At 46.0% G+C, this 14,290-nt stretch overlaps 1 protein-coding gene across 1 annotated transcript in view; it reads right to left on the bottom strand.

The window, feature by feature from the left end:
- Positions 1-772: 772 nt before the first annotated feature.
- The window catches only part of LOC143988151 (putative cation-transporting ATPase 13A4), a 191,484-nt gene continuing 177,966 nt past the window's right edge, over positions 773-14,290 (bottom strand). The window contains exon 30 of the mRNA XM_077487480.1: positions 773-4,283. Within this exon, the coding sequence (XP_077343606.1) occupies positions 4,065-4,283 (219 nt within the window). The 3' untranslated portion in view covers positions 773-4,064. The remainder of the gene's footprint in view (positions 4,284-14,290) is intronic.

Genomic DNA, 14,290 nt, shown 5'->3' with positions numbered 1-14,290 from the left:
CTCCTCACAGAGATCAACATCTGGCACCGCGGGGGTTAACTTACTTGACTTAAACATTGCAGTACATAAAAGAAGCACTGACGGCCATCCACCCCTTTCTGTCATTTCTTCCATTCAGAAAAGCCCTTGTATTGTTTTCACAGAATGCAACACATTCTCTGACTGAGGATCCTCTCATTCATCCACCAAATTCTCCAGTCACAGAATGTGTTGCTTGTTCACACCATGGGGGTTATTTATGAACTGCAAACCCACTTTGCACTGCAAGTGCACTTGGAGGTGCAGTCGCTCTAAATCTGAGGGGTAGATCTGAAATGAGGGGAAGCTCTGCTGATTGTATCATCCAATCATGTGCAAGCTAAAATGCTGTTTTATTTTTATTTTCCTTGCATGTCCCCCTCGGATTTACAGTGACTGCACTTCCAAGTCCATTTTTGGTGCAAAGTGAATTTTCCTTTAGTAAATAGCTTCCTATGTGCAATGACCTGCATTTTTCCACACTGGATAAAGCCAGGGCAACGCTAGGGCACATGGAAAACAAATGTTTATGTGTCTACTTACTTCATTCACACCACTGTGCTGGTGGAATGTGTAGTGCTGTGTGAGAAACTGCAACATGTCTGCATTTTTCCATACAGCACGTCACTGCACAGCAGCACAACACACTAGGTCACAGTGATATGATTGCAGTGACAGTATACAGTAAACAAAAAAGAAAAAAAAAACAGCAGTGTGATGTGCTGAAACACACACCACATGACCCCTGCAAGTGCCAGCATTACACTAGTGTGTATGGTAAAAAGCTGCATTTTATTGTGCTGGCTAGCATGAACCTTGCCTGAGAGCTATATTGTGTGCAAATGGCCTTGGAAACACATCTGGAAGAAAAATTTCTGATAATGACACTTCATTATAGTCTATAAAAATCTACTTGTTGGTGATCAGAGGTTGGCATACAGTGGCCAATCCTAATCTACATTACGTACTGTACAAATTCAATAACAATGCAGTTTTCCTCCATTAATATATTTATTTGATTAAACAAACATCCAGTAAACTATATACATCAGACATGCTGTTTCGATACAAGTCTATGTTTTTTTGTATTTACAAATATAAAAACATGCTGTAGGTATGCACAACATTCACACATTCAGTTTTCTGGCCTTCAAGGGCATGAACACAAACTTTAAAAAGGGAATGTATAGTCTTTTCAGCGATTTTTCAAAATGTAACAATTAGTAACAGCTTAACGTAAACAACACTAGCACTGTGCAATGTGTGCTAATGTTTCAAAAACCTTGCCTTTATATTTCGTAATGATATGTGCACAGAGAACAGCCCCATTGTTCATTATTTATGCAGCTCTGCTTCTTGCCTTACAGTGTTACATAATAATTGTCCTCTACAGACCTTTCTTACAATACAAGTCTATCTAATGGCCACCTTATTCTGTTGCTGATATCACATCTCATAAGTTGTTAAGCAGAGAAAAAAGCCAGGCAAAATAGAGCTCCCTAAAGTGGCTAATCTGCAAATATCTATATTTAATACAATAATAAATATATGGAAGCAAATGTGGAAGAAATTACCAAAATTAGTTTTAACACTATAATAACCTAATGAATGTACTAACTGAAAATACACTATACTTTGCCTTTTCCATTTCCCACACGTAAATTACAAGTATGGTTCCAGGAGGATATTTCTGCAAAGACCAACCACCGCCATATATACCATTAGCAGCTTTGTGTCATTTGAAGTGCAGGTCTCATGTTGGCCATACATGATGCAGTGTAAATATTTGCCAGCACATCATGGATCTGTACATCTGAACAATGCCTGGCGAAGGAGTCCTGCTTGGCTCCTGAAATGTTGCACTTCTTTTGCTTGTGATGTGATCATGCTTCAAGTAAAAGATCATTTGGACGCAAATAGATCTGTGGTCTGCTAGCAAATATTTACACTTCATCATGCATCTTCCAGTTTACAGCTGGCAGTTACTACAGCACCCATTTGCTTACAGATTTTTCCAGGATTGTGTGCAATAGGAATATGGATGGTTACTTATGTTAGGCCATGCACACTGTACTTAGGCCATACACACATGTACTGTATGGTCACATATTAAGCGTTATTCACACTGAGAATCTAGCCCCTCTGTGTCACAGCCTGGCATTTTGTGGGCTCAGGAGGCACAGGTGCTGCCTACAGCCTGGCTGGTCATTGTACCAAATGGTACTCATGATAAAGGCAGTATGCACAAAAATCCTGGGACATCTTGCACTGGAGCTAAACGACCAGTGTGCATGCAGCATTAGGCTTGTGGAGCCCTTTTTTAGATATTTCTCCATTGGAACTAATGAGTTTCTGATATAAGAGTTGCACGATTCTGAAAAAAAAGCCAGGCAGTCATCTATGCGCTGAAGTTGGGCAGTTTTTCAGGTTCACTTGGTTGCACAAAAGTCAGCCTCCACGATTACTCGTGTTTAAAATACCTCAGACAGATATTAAACCATGAATAAATAGCTTTCTATTGTGATCGTAGATGTCACGATCTCAGACCATTTCTCTAAATAGTCAATAGGCTTCAAGAATTTGCCAAACCATCAGTAAGCACGATCATGAAGAGCAGTCAAGGCTGTACATGCAGCTATACTGTCCATCGGAATGAGAATGATGCTTTGGATTTGCACAGTTATCCTTAGTCAAGTACGTTAAAGGATAGGCACTTATTGATGGATATATCTAATAAGAGGTTAATAAAAATAGCATAGTATTTATATTAATGCATTTTAATAAATAAATTTTGCTTTGTATATTGTATCTGTTGCATTTAGTGTCTCTATTTGGACACAAACAGATAGAAGCACTAAGGACATTTTGTGCCATCTTAGCCAGAGAATATGTAAAAAAGAATGGGCAAAATATTGTCAAAGTGGTTATTTTTAAATTCAAGTTCTTCAGCACTCCTTGTCATGCATATACCATGGTGAGGGAACCTAGCATTTTAAAAGCTTGCCATTTAAAGGAATGCTATGATGACAGAAACAAAGAGGCTGCCATTGCTAAGCTCTCCGGTAAGAGTCAGTATGCTTGACTTTTCTCTGACTTTTTCTCTGGACTTATATATACTTATATACACAGGCACACTGGCATTTGCAGAAGGGCAGCCCCACTTTTCTTTCATAACTGGATTATTTAAATATTTTTTCTTTTACACCACTAAAAAGTGTTTTTTGATAGTGCTTGTTTGCCTAGGGCAAAAATATACAGACAAAATTCATTCTTTGGTAGTCAATATGAAAAAAACAAAACATATGTACAACATATATTAAAAAAATATCATACAACAATATAAAAACTTGTGGCAGTTAAAGGAATATTAGAAATATGTTTTATAAAACATAGACAAAAAATATATTACTAGCACAGTTTATATGAGGAAAATATAATCTGCGACAACAAATGTTTAAAAACATGACAATACAAGTTCCTACCACAATGTACAGAATGCAGACATAAATAAGGGCACTTATCTTCATATTCTTATATATTTGCTTAGTTATATGACTATAATTTACATTGGGCATTTTGTTATTTCACTTAATAGTAAAAAGATGAATTTTGAGGTTGCCTCCTACCCAATTAAAGTCATCAAATCATAGAACATTCATGGGGGGGGGGTTACTAAGACTGGAGCAGCTGTGCATGACAACCAATCAGCTTCAAGCTTTCATTTTCAAAGCTTAACTGAGCAAGCTGAAGTTAGAAGCTGATTGGAAAAAAAGATGTAAGACCTGTGCCACATCCCAAAATAAAACACTAGAAAAACAAATGTAAGAGCTTTCATTGGCATGAGACCGAAAGCAATTTTTATAAAAGTATCAAATATTTATTAGTATAAATGTTAAAAAGAGAGCACTTAGAGAATAGCGTCCACAAAACAAGATTAAAACAGTATGTAAAAACTGACTGGTTATATGCACAGCTGCTCCAGATTCTGTCTGCACCTATTTTAATGAATTCCCACCATAGGTCTTGACCACCAGCTGTTAGACTTGTTAAAGTTTCTCATTTAATTCAAAAGTTGGATTGATATAGTCTCCCATTTCACTTGCTAATGCTAAGTCAGTGGGGACAGCATTGTCTTTCTTGTTCATTGGAGGCCACTCGGAATCTTTGGCCAAAGTTCGGCGTATTTTCTTGTAGGGACTCTTTGATTTGTATTGAGTAAGGCGTTTTATTATGTCCCAAAGCATCCTGTTTTCAATTACAAATACCTGGAAAAGTAAACCGGTATTAAATATAAAAATGTACTCCATGTTATCAAGACCTAAGAGTGTTTCTCAGCTGATTCAAAGTTAAAAAATATACATATTTAATTGTTAAATTAAAAATGGACTAGGATTTTAATAAGACAAAGAACAATGTATAAAAAGCAGTAACATACAATAACCAATCCAAATGTTCCATAGACGTGACAAACTAAACTGACCATGCTTATATTGATATTATATCTATAATTTATAGATACACTTTGTAAAACTGCCTATCATGTGAAATTTACAAATGTAAAAAAAAAAAAAAAATATATATATATATATATATATATATATATATATATATATTTATGGCCCAGAGCCCTCTGACCGATACGGATAAGGATGACAAACAAGGTTAACACAAACTCGCTTACTTGAACCGGACCTGAAAGTGTGCCCTGGCCTAACGTAGGGTATACCAAAATAAGGGGGCATACCCTTGATAGAGAAATGAGTAATTAAATGAAATGAAAATGAAATGGAGTGAAATGAGTACTCGCCCGAGGAGTATAATGCTTGAGAAATGCCCTGACAGGGGATGGGTGGGTGGGTATCGCGCACCGGAACCGACGAGGGAGCCAGGCGAACGGGCTGGTTATATACTCCACCGGGCTCCACCCATAATTACAGGCCACCATACTGGCCTTTCCATTTATGGCCCAGAGCCCTCTGACCGATACGGATAAGGATGACAAACAAGGTTAACACAAACTCGCTTACTTGAACCGGACCTGAAAGTGTGCCCTGGCCTAACGTAGGGTATACCAAAATAAGGGGGCAAAAACATACAGGTAGGGAATGCCTTTATTGATTCGAGTTTGTTACTGGGTGAGCTTGACAAAGGCCTGGGCCATCTCTACTTGCGGATTGGGTATGTAACGGGCGAAACAGGTGGACTTCCATCTACCCAACTTTTTGATAACGTGGACCGGGACCCCTTGGCGGGAGGCAGTTGAAGCCGCTCCGATCCGAAATTAATGTCCGGAGTAGTGAGCCGGATTGAGGTGAAGGATGCCCAGGAGTATCCTGACATGCTCCATGAACTGGGCTGCGTTCAGTGGCTTACCGTGGAATGGCAGAAGCGGGCCAGTTCCTGGTTGATCGGCCAGAAGGGTCAACAAGCGGGTGAGAATGGCGACCGGGCACCAGCGGTTGTTAGTTTTATAAAAATGTATGTCTGTACCTGGGCCAAGCTGCTGCGTCTTGGATACTGCTATATGTAGGATGAAATGGTCTCCGTGCCTGACCAGGTGGTGCTTGCATAGCGTGCGAGCTGAGGGGCTACTGGAGGTAAACTCGCCTGGCCGTAAGAAGCCGTAGAAGGCCAGGTGTATGGCTGCTTGTATAATGATACTAGTGTGGAGTCCGAAAGGTGCAGTGGCCAGAATATCAGACATGTTTCTGAAAACGTCTCCTGTGATAGGCAGGCGTTTGGGGGAGGCCGTAGGCTGGCGTTTCTGGATGCCGCGCATGACGGCCCGAATGGCGTGAAAAGTGAACAAGGAGGGTTCGGCAGGGTCCTGGAGGGACGTAAAATGTTGTACCCCGGCCAGGTATAGCCGGATCGTGTTAAAGGATAACGCCAAGTCCGAGTGGCAATGGGCAATGAAGGCCAGGACTTGCTTGACCCGGGAGGTCTCTGTGGAGTGAGATGTTAAGAAACGGTTAAAGGCCCTCCAGGCTGTTTGGTAGGCCTTGCGGGTATTGTCTGCGAGGGAGTGATTGATGAGTTGAGTTGCGGCTACTAGGTGAGGGGTTAATCCAGGGTCAGTTGAGACCAGTCCGGGATAGCTGCTGACGTTGGTCCGGCTCCGGGCACCTGATCAAAAAAGGAAACTAAGTTAAAGCGGGAGAGGGCGTCCGCTGCCCGATTACATTTACCGGGGATAAAGGCACAATGAACATTAAATTGAAACAATAACGAGAGCTGGACCAGTCGCCGCAGGAAGGACATAATCTCCAGAGACTTAGACCTGCCTTTGTTAATGATTTCCGCAGTGGCGAGATTGTCCGTTGAAAAGGTCACTGTTTGACCGGACCAACTGCGGCCCCACGTGTGGGCAGCGGCTACGATGGGGTACAACTCGAATAGGGAGGATGTCTCGGTGAAGCCCGGAATTGCCAGTATCTGAGGAGGCCAAGGGGCTGCGAGCCAGAGGTGGCCAAAAATTGCCGCAAAACCCGTGGAGGCCGCTGCGTCGGTCACGACCTGCGGTGACGAGGAGGACACGGAGGGAATGAACAGGGACACGCCATTCCAGGACGTCAGGAATTCCTCCCACATGGCAAGATCTGCTATAGCTGCGGGGTCCAGGCTGAGGACGTGCTCCGGGTCTTGTGAATGGGACAGAAGGACTAACAGGCGCGATACGAATGCGCGACCTTGAGGGATGATGCGCATAGCAAAATTAAGCATACCGAGAAGGGACTGTAGCTGCCTCTTGGTGCAAGTTCTGGTGCGGGTGAAGTCCCTCATGACCGACCTGATGCGGCTTAGTTTATCCGGGGGGAGGCTGGCCTGCATAGTGCTGGTGTTTAAGCTGACCCCGAGGAAGGTGATTGCCTGCGCAGGGCCCTCCACCTTGTGCTCAGCAATAGGGACGTTAAGGTTATTGAAGACCACCCTTAGTTTATCCAGATCCCCTGGAAGGGAGCCAGGTGACTCGACCAGCAGGAAGTCATCCAAATAGTGTATGACTCCCTGGCACTGGGCTACGTGCAGCAAGATCCATGCGAGAGCCTGCGCAAACGAGTCGAAGAGCCAGGGGCTACTCTTGGACCCGAAGGTTAGCTTAGTGGCAAAATAGTAGAGCTCCCTCCATTTGATGCCATGCCAGCACCAGAGAGATGGATGGATAGGAAGGAGCTTGAAGGCGTCCGAGATGTCGGCCTTGGAGAGCCATGTTCCTGTGCCTGACTTGAGAATGGCCTGGATGGCCGTATCTACGGATGCGTATTTAAGGGAGAACTCCTCAGAGGGGATAAGGGAATTAAGACTGGGGACAGAGGAAGAATAAGGCGCTGACAAATCGTAGACCAACCTAAGTTTATTGGAGAATTTGCCCTTGACAAGCCCAATAGGGCTGACTCGCCAGGTGTTAAATGGGGGCTTCGTGAAAGGGCCTATGATGAAATCCCGGTCTAGCTCTGCCCGTAATAGCTGGTCGATGGCTTGTACGTCCGTGGCTGCTGACCGCAGGTTCTGGCACTCGTGTGTAAGGTGAGGGAGAGAGATAAGTCCTGTATGAAAGCCCTGAGTAAAGCCCTGAACTAGGTAGGTGGCAAGTGAGGGGGTGGGATGATTGGCGAGGTAGACACTGAGCCACGACACGTTGACCCGGCTTAGTCAAGATTTTCTAGCCTGCTTGACCTCGCACATGAGCCTGGGATGAGCTCTATGACATCGTGAGCATACATGAAGCAGCCTGCACTGGCTGAAATTGCACGACCCGCTGTTGAAGTTGTTACAGATGGCTGCGCCTCCCAAGGTCTTGACCGGGCGCCCCAGTTTATCCGTCTGCGGCAGGCGTACCGGCGCCGGTAGGGCCTGGGCAGTACCTGAGGTCGATGGACCGTCTACGGGCGGGGTTGCCACTGAGCTGGCACACCAAGTTGCGGTGTGAGTAGCCGACTGGCAAATGGCACAAAGGGGAGACCGCAGCCCTGCGAAGTGTCGGCAGAACAACTCGGTGTCCAAGACACTCCAATCCGTAGGTATCTGAAATTGGGAGAGCCTGGCGGCCGCCTTAGCGGAGAAGGAGCGGTGATAGTCATAAAATGAAAAACCGCCGTATTTATACCCCATGTCAACTACCACGTGGAGGTAACGATCCAGTTCCTCCCTCCTGCCGGGGGAGGCCGAGCAGATGACATCCCTCAGCATGCCGAAGGCCAAGGTGAACTCGGTGACCGAAAGCTTCCTGTCCAGCCTGGGGTCTTTGGCTTTGAGGACCACCGACACGTCCCCCCAAGTGTAAGCTTTGTTTTCTGCCAGCTCATGAATGGATATCAGGAGTGAAGCCAGATTGACGTCCTTGCCCTCTAGGATGTCCTTCCTGATGTTGGCTGATATTAAATGAGAAGGGTACACTACTGGTGTACACCCGGGGGTACCTGCGCTGGTGTTCTCCACTGCTTGTGAAGCTGGTATAGGAGGAGAAACGACTGGGCGGGTCTCGAGGAGGGCCACCCGACTCTGAACCTCTGACATTGAGGTCGTCAGGGATGACACCAGCGTGTGAAGCTGCGTGATGGAAGCAGCGATAGAGCCCAGGGAGGCCTGCTGGGCACTATCCTCAACCGCGGCTGGGGGAGGAAAGAGGAGCCCGAAAAGCTCGGCCTTTCTGGCTGTAGCTGGGAAGGGTACACCCCTACGCCTCAACTCGGCTGTCAGCCTGGGAATGGTCCATGTTCTGAAGGACCTTTGGCTGCCGCTCTCTGAGACGAGAGACGGAGACAACGGAGCCGTGTAGTCCTCGCTGCCAGCCTGGGACATGGTGGCAAAATCCAGGCTTGGTGAGCCTATTAATCCTTGGGTCTGGGTTTTTCTCCTATACGGAACCTAAGAGGGTGACATGGATTACAAGACTCGTAGGAGACTCCTGAGCAAACATTTTTTTTTTTTTTTTTTTAAAGAGAAGGATACTACCGCTTGTGAGCGTCTCCCTCCCAGAAGATTCTCTTACCTAAGGAGGCACCGTCCGACCCGGTGCAGGTTGGACCTACTGAAAACTCGACTGATCTGAGGAGATGAAGGTAAGTTTGTATGAGACTCCTATACCTGCAGAGAGATGTCTAGCTAAATCGTGGAGGTAAGACTGGAAAATGTGATGAAAGACATAACTGAAACGAGCTACATAAATGAAACGAGCAGACAACCGAATTTAGAATAACGTGCATATGGCGACAGAGACGTGACTTGGTTGCGTCGCAGATGAAAAATTTCCTTTTCCTTCCCTTTCCCCATTTTTTTTGTTTCCAACGCAAATTGCACATAGAACGTGGGGCTCAAGCGGAGGTGGACCTCGCCACGTGGAGCTCAGGCAGGGGGGGGGGCCTGCCACGTGGAGCTCAGGCGGGGGGTGAACCCCGCCACGTGGAGCTCAGGCAGGGGGGGGGGCTGCCACGTGGAGCTCAGGCGGAGCCCGCCACGTGGAGCTCAGGCGGGGGGGGGGGGCACGTGGAGCTCAGGCGGGGGGTGACCCCGTCACGTGGAGCTCAGGCAGGGGGGGGGGACCCCGCCACGTGGAGCTCAGGCGGGGGGTGAACCCCGCCACGTGGAGCTCAGGCAGGGGGGGGGGGAGGGGACCCCGCCGCGTGGAGCTCAGGCAGGGGGGGGGGACCCTGCCACGTGGAGCTCAGGCAAGGGGGGGGTACTGAAATGAGGCGTGCAGCTGGGCGCACCAGAACGAATCGATGCATAAGGAATGCGATGGGATTCGGATTGGAGCGTAATAAGTGACAGAAATGATATGCCATGACAAAGACTAGAATCAAAGACCATGCTTGAACCTGCGAGTGACTCAGTCTCTGGAGCATGTACAGAAATGAGGCCGAACCTTGGGGCACTTCGAAGCGAATCGGTGCGTTAGAGATGCGACGGGATTCGACTCGGAGCGCGGTAAGTGACAGAAATGATAACATGGTTAGAAATGGCAGAAATGAAATGATCCGACATAACCGACTGACATGATTGAAATGACTGAAATGATTGACATGAAAAGAAATGACATGACGGACATAGTACAAACGGTATGAAATGATTTTTTTTTTTTTTTTTTTTGGTTTGAACAACCTGAGATTGACATTGCCTGGACTGCTCAATTTAGCGTGACAAGCAGACAGCTGTGATTTCGAAACGGTTCGATCGGTTCGAACACAATGAAATGAGTCGTTCGGTTTAGCAATGACGTGCTACGAAACGAAGTGCCTGTTGGCACGAACGACATGTACCGAAAAGGTGACAACGACTTCTTCGAAGAAGGGGTAGTGACATGAGGTATCGAATACAAGTGTCGCAGTTAAGACGTTCGTGTAATTTAGAGTGAGTGGTTCGTGAGTTCAGGAATCTAGTTTACGTGACTTAATAACACATGAAACGAAAAGGGTGCCGAAGCCCTACCTGCGACAGCCGGCCCAGACGTGTTGTACGACAACGGAAAATTTCGATTAGAGTATAGCGACTCAGACGGCAACCAGACGGACGCTGACGAACGACAAGGCTTTGTCGACACGAGGCGGACGAAAACGTAGGAACTCACGAACCCGGCTCACTGTAAAGTCTCGTGGATAGTCGGCCCTTGATTTCTGACGTATCAGATATCGCGCACCGGAAACCGACGAGGGAGCCAGGCGAACGGGCTGGTTATATACTCCACCGGGCTCCACCCATAATTACAGGCCACCATACTGGCCTTTCCATATATATATATATATATATATATATATATATATATATATATATATTATATATATATATATATATATATATATGTACTGTATATGTCCAGTACTGTGCAAAAGTTGTAGTGAAAAAATGCTGTAAATAAAGAATGCTTTCAGAAATAGAAGCGTTAATAGTTTATTTTTATCAATTAAAATGGAAAGTAAATGAACAGAAGAGAAATACAAATCAAATCAATATTTGGTGTGACCCCCATTTGCCTTCAAAATGGCATCAATTCTTCTAGGTACATTTACACACAGTTTTCGAAGAACCTCAGCAGGTAGTTTGTTCCTAACTAGGGATGAGCTTCGAGTTCGAGTCGAACTCATGTTCTACTCGAACATTGCCTGTTCGCCTGTTCAGCGAACAGTGAACAATTTGGGCTGTTCGCAGCAAATTCGAAAAGCCGGAACACCCTATACAAGTCTATGGGAGAAATCTAAAGTGCTCATTTTAAAGGGTAATATGAAAGTTACTGTCCTAAAAAGTGTTTGGGGACCTGGGTCCTGCCCCAGGGGACATGGATCAATGCAAAAAAAAGTTTTAAAAACGGCCGTTTTTTCAGGAGCAGTGATTTTAATAATGATTAAAGTGAAACAATAAAAGTGTAATATTCCTTTAAATTTCGTAGCTGGGGGGTATCTATAGTATGCCTGTGAAGGGGCGCATGTTTCTGGTGCTTAGAACTGTCGCTGCACAAAGTGTCATTTGTGCAGGAAAAAAAGTCTTTTAAAATCACTTGCGGCTAAATTGTCGGGTCTCCGTAATACAGAGAACACTCAATGAGTGTTCTCTGTATTAGCCGACAATTCATTCATTCATTGATTAAAAAAAAAAAAAAAAAAAAAAAAAGCGTGGGGGTTCCCCTAAATTCAATCAAAAGGCCCTTCAGGTCTGACATGGATATTAAGGGGAACCCCGTGTCAAATTAAAAAAAAAAATTGACGTGGGGGTCCCCCCAAATATCCATACCAGACCCTTCAGGTCTGATATGGATATTAAGGGGAACCCCGCATCAAATTTAAAAAAAAAATTGACGTGGGGGTCCCCCTAAATATCCATACCAGACCCTTTATCCGAGCACGCAACCTGGCAGGCCGCAGGAAAAGAGGGGGGGACGAGAGAGCGGCCCCCCCTCCCTCCTGAACCGTACCAGGCCACATACCCTCAACATTGGGAGGATGCTTTGGGGGTCTGTGACCCCTCAAAGCACCTTGTCCCCATGTTGATAAGGACAAGGGCCTCATCCTCACAACCCTGGCCGTTGGTTGTGAGGGTCTGCGGGCGGGGGGCTTATCAGAATCTGGAAGCCCCCTTTAACAAGGGGACCCCCAGATCCCGGCCCCCCCCCTGTTTGAAATGGTAAGGGGGTACAAAAGTACCCCTACCATTTCACAAAGAAAGTGTCAAAATGGTTAAATAAGACAAACACACTTTTGAAAAATTCCTTTATTAAAAATAAAAAAAATAAAAAAAAAAAAGATTCCAGCGGTGCTAATCCACTCTTGCTATCCAGCGACGGGTCTCCGGGGTCCAGCGATGGATGATCATATCCAGCGACGGGGGATCTCTCAGTCCAGCGCTGTCCATACCTCCTTCTTCTGTCTCCACTGCGGAGACACTGCAGAGAGCCGAGCGCTGACATTTCTTATATTGGGAGGGCGGGGCCACCCGTCACCTGACCCCGCCCCTCTGACGCAGGAGAGGGAAGCCAGGGGTTCCCCAGTGACGTGTGGGTGACCCCGCCCCCTCTGATGTAACGGAAACCTGCGTTACATCAGAGGGGGCGGGGTCACCCACACGTCACTGGGGAACCCCTGGCTTCCCTCTCCTGCGTCAGAGGGGCGGGGTCAGGTGACGGGTGGCCCCGCCCTCCCAATATAAGAAATGTCAGCGCTCGGCTCTCTGCAGTGTCTCCGCAGTGGAGACAGAAGAAGGAGGTATGGACAGCGCTGGACTGAGAGATCCCCCGTCGCTGGATATGATCATCCATCGCTGGACCCCGGAGACCCGTCGCTGGATAGCAAGAGTGGATTAGCACCGCTGGAATTTTTTTTAAATTTTTTTTATTTTTAATAAAGGAATTTTTCAAAAGTGTGTTTGTCTTATTTAACCATTTTGACACTTTCTTTGTGAAATGGTAGGGGTACTTTTGTACCCCCTTACCATTTCAAACAGGGGGGGGGGGCGGGATCTGGGGGTCCCCTTGTTAAAGGGGGCTTCCAGATTCTGATAAGCCCCCCCGCCCGCAGACCCTCACAACCAACGGCCAGGGTTGTGAGGATGAGGCCCTTGTCCTTATCAACATGGGGACAAGGTGCTTTGAGGGGTCACAGACCCCCAAAGCATCCTCCCAATGTTGAGGGTATGTGGCCTGGTACGGTTCAGGAGGGAGGGGGGGCCGCTCTCTCGTCCCCCCCTCTTTTCCTGCGGCCTGCCAGGTTGCGTGCTCGGATAAAGGGTCTGGTATGGATATTTAGGGGGACCCCCACGTCAATTTTTTTTTAAAATTTGATGCGGGGTTCCCCTTAATATCCATATCAGACCTGAAGGGTCTGGTATGGATATTTGGGGGGACCCCCACGTCAATTTTTTTTTAAATTTGACACGGGGTTCCCCTTAATATCCATGTCAGACCTGAAGGGCCTTTTGATTGAATTTAGGGGAACCCCCACGCTTTTTTTTTTTTTTTTTTTTTTTTTTTAATCAATGAATGAATGAATTGTCGGCTAATACAGAGAACACTCATTGAGTGTTCTCTGTATTACGGAGACCCGACAATTTAGCCGCAAGTGATTTTAAAAGACTTTTTTTCCTGCACAAATGACACTTTGTGCAGCGACAGTTCTAAGCACCAGAAACATGCGCCCCTTCACAGGCATACTATAGATACCCCCCAGCTACGAAATTTAAAGGAATATTACACTTTTATTGTTTCACTTTAATCATTATTAAAATCACTGCTCCTGAAAAAACTGCCGTTTTTAAAACTTTTTTTTGCATTGATCCATGTCCCCTGGGGCAGGACCCAGGCCCCCAAACACTTTTTAGGACAGTAACTTTCATATTACCCTTTAAAATGAGCACTTTAGATTGTGAACGTTCGAGTCCCATAGACTTTAATAGGGTTCTAAAGTTCACACGAAGTTTAGGTCTGTTCGCAGGTTCTGGTGCGAACCGAACAGGGGGGTGTTCGGCTCATCCCTATTCCTAACATCTTAGAGAACTAACCACAAATCTTCTGTGGGTGTAGGCTGCCTCAAATTCTTCTGTCTCTTCAAGTAATCCCGGACAGAGTCAAGGTTGAGATCGACGATGTTGCCTGCAAACGCTCCTTATTGTACCGTTCTCCAGTCCTTTGAGAAACAAACTCCTCCTGCAGCAGCCAAATATATCAAATTTTGTCTCATCAGTCCAGAGTACCTGCTGCCATTTTTCTGCATCTCACTTTCTATGTTTTCATGCATAGCTGAGTTGCTTAGCCTTGTTTCCAAGTCTTAGCCCCTGTACACACGGTCGG

Source organism: Lithobates pipiens, unplaced genomic scaffold (genome assembly GCF_037356315.1).
Source record: "Lithobates pipiens isolate NorthernLeopardFrog02 unplaced genomic scaffold, aLitPip1_a1.2 Scaffold_18, whole genome shotgun sequence".
NCBI lineage: Eukaryota > Metazoa > Chordata > Amphibia > Anura > Ranidae > Lithobates > Lithobates pipiens.
This window is presented reverse-complemented; position numbering and strand designations above follow the sequence as displayed.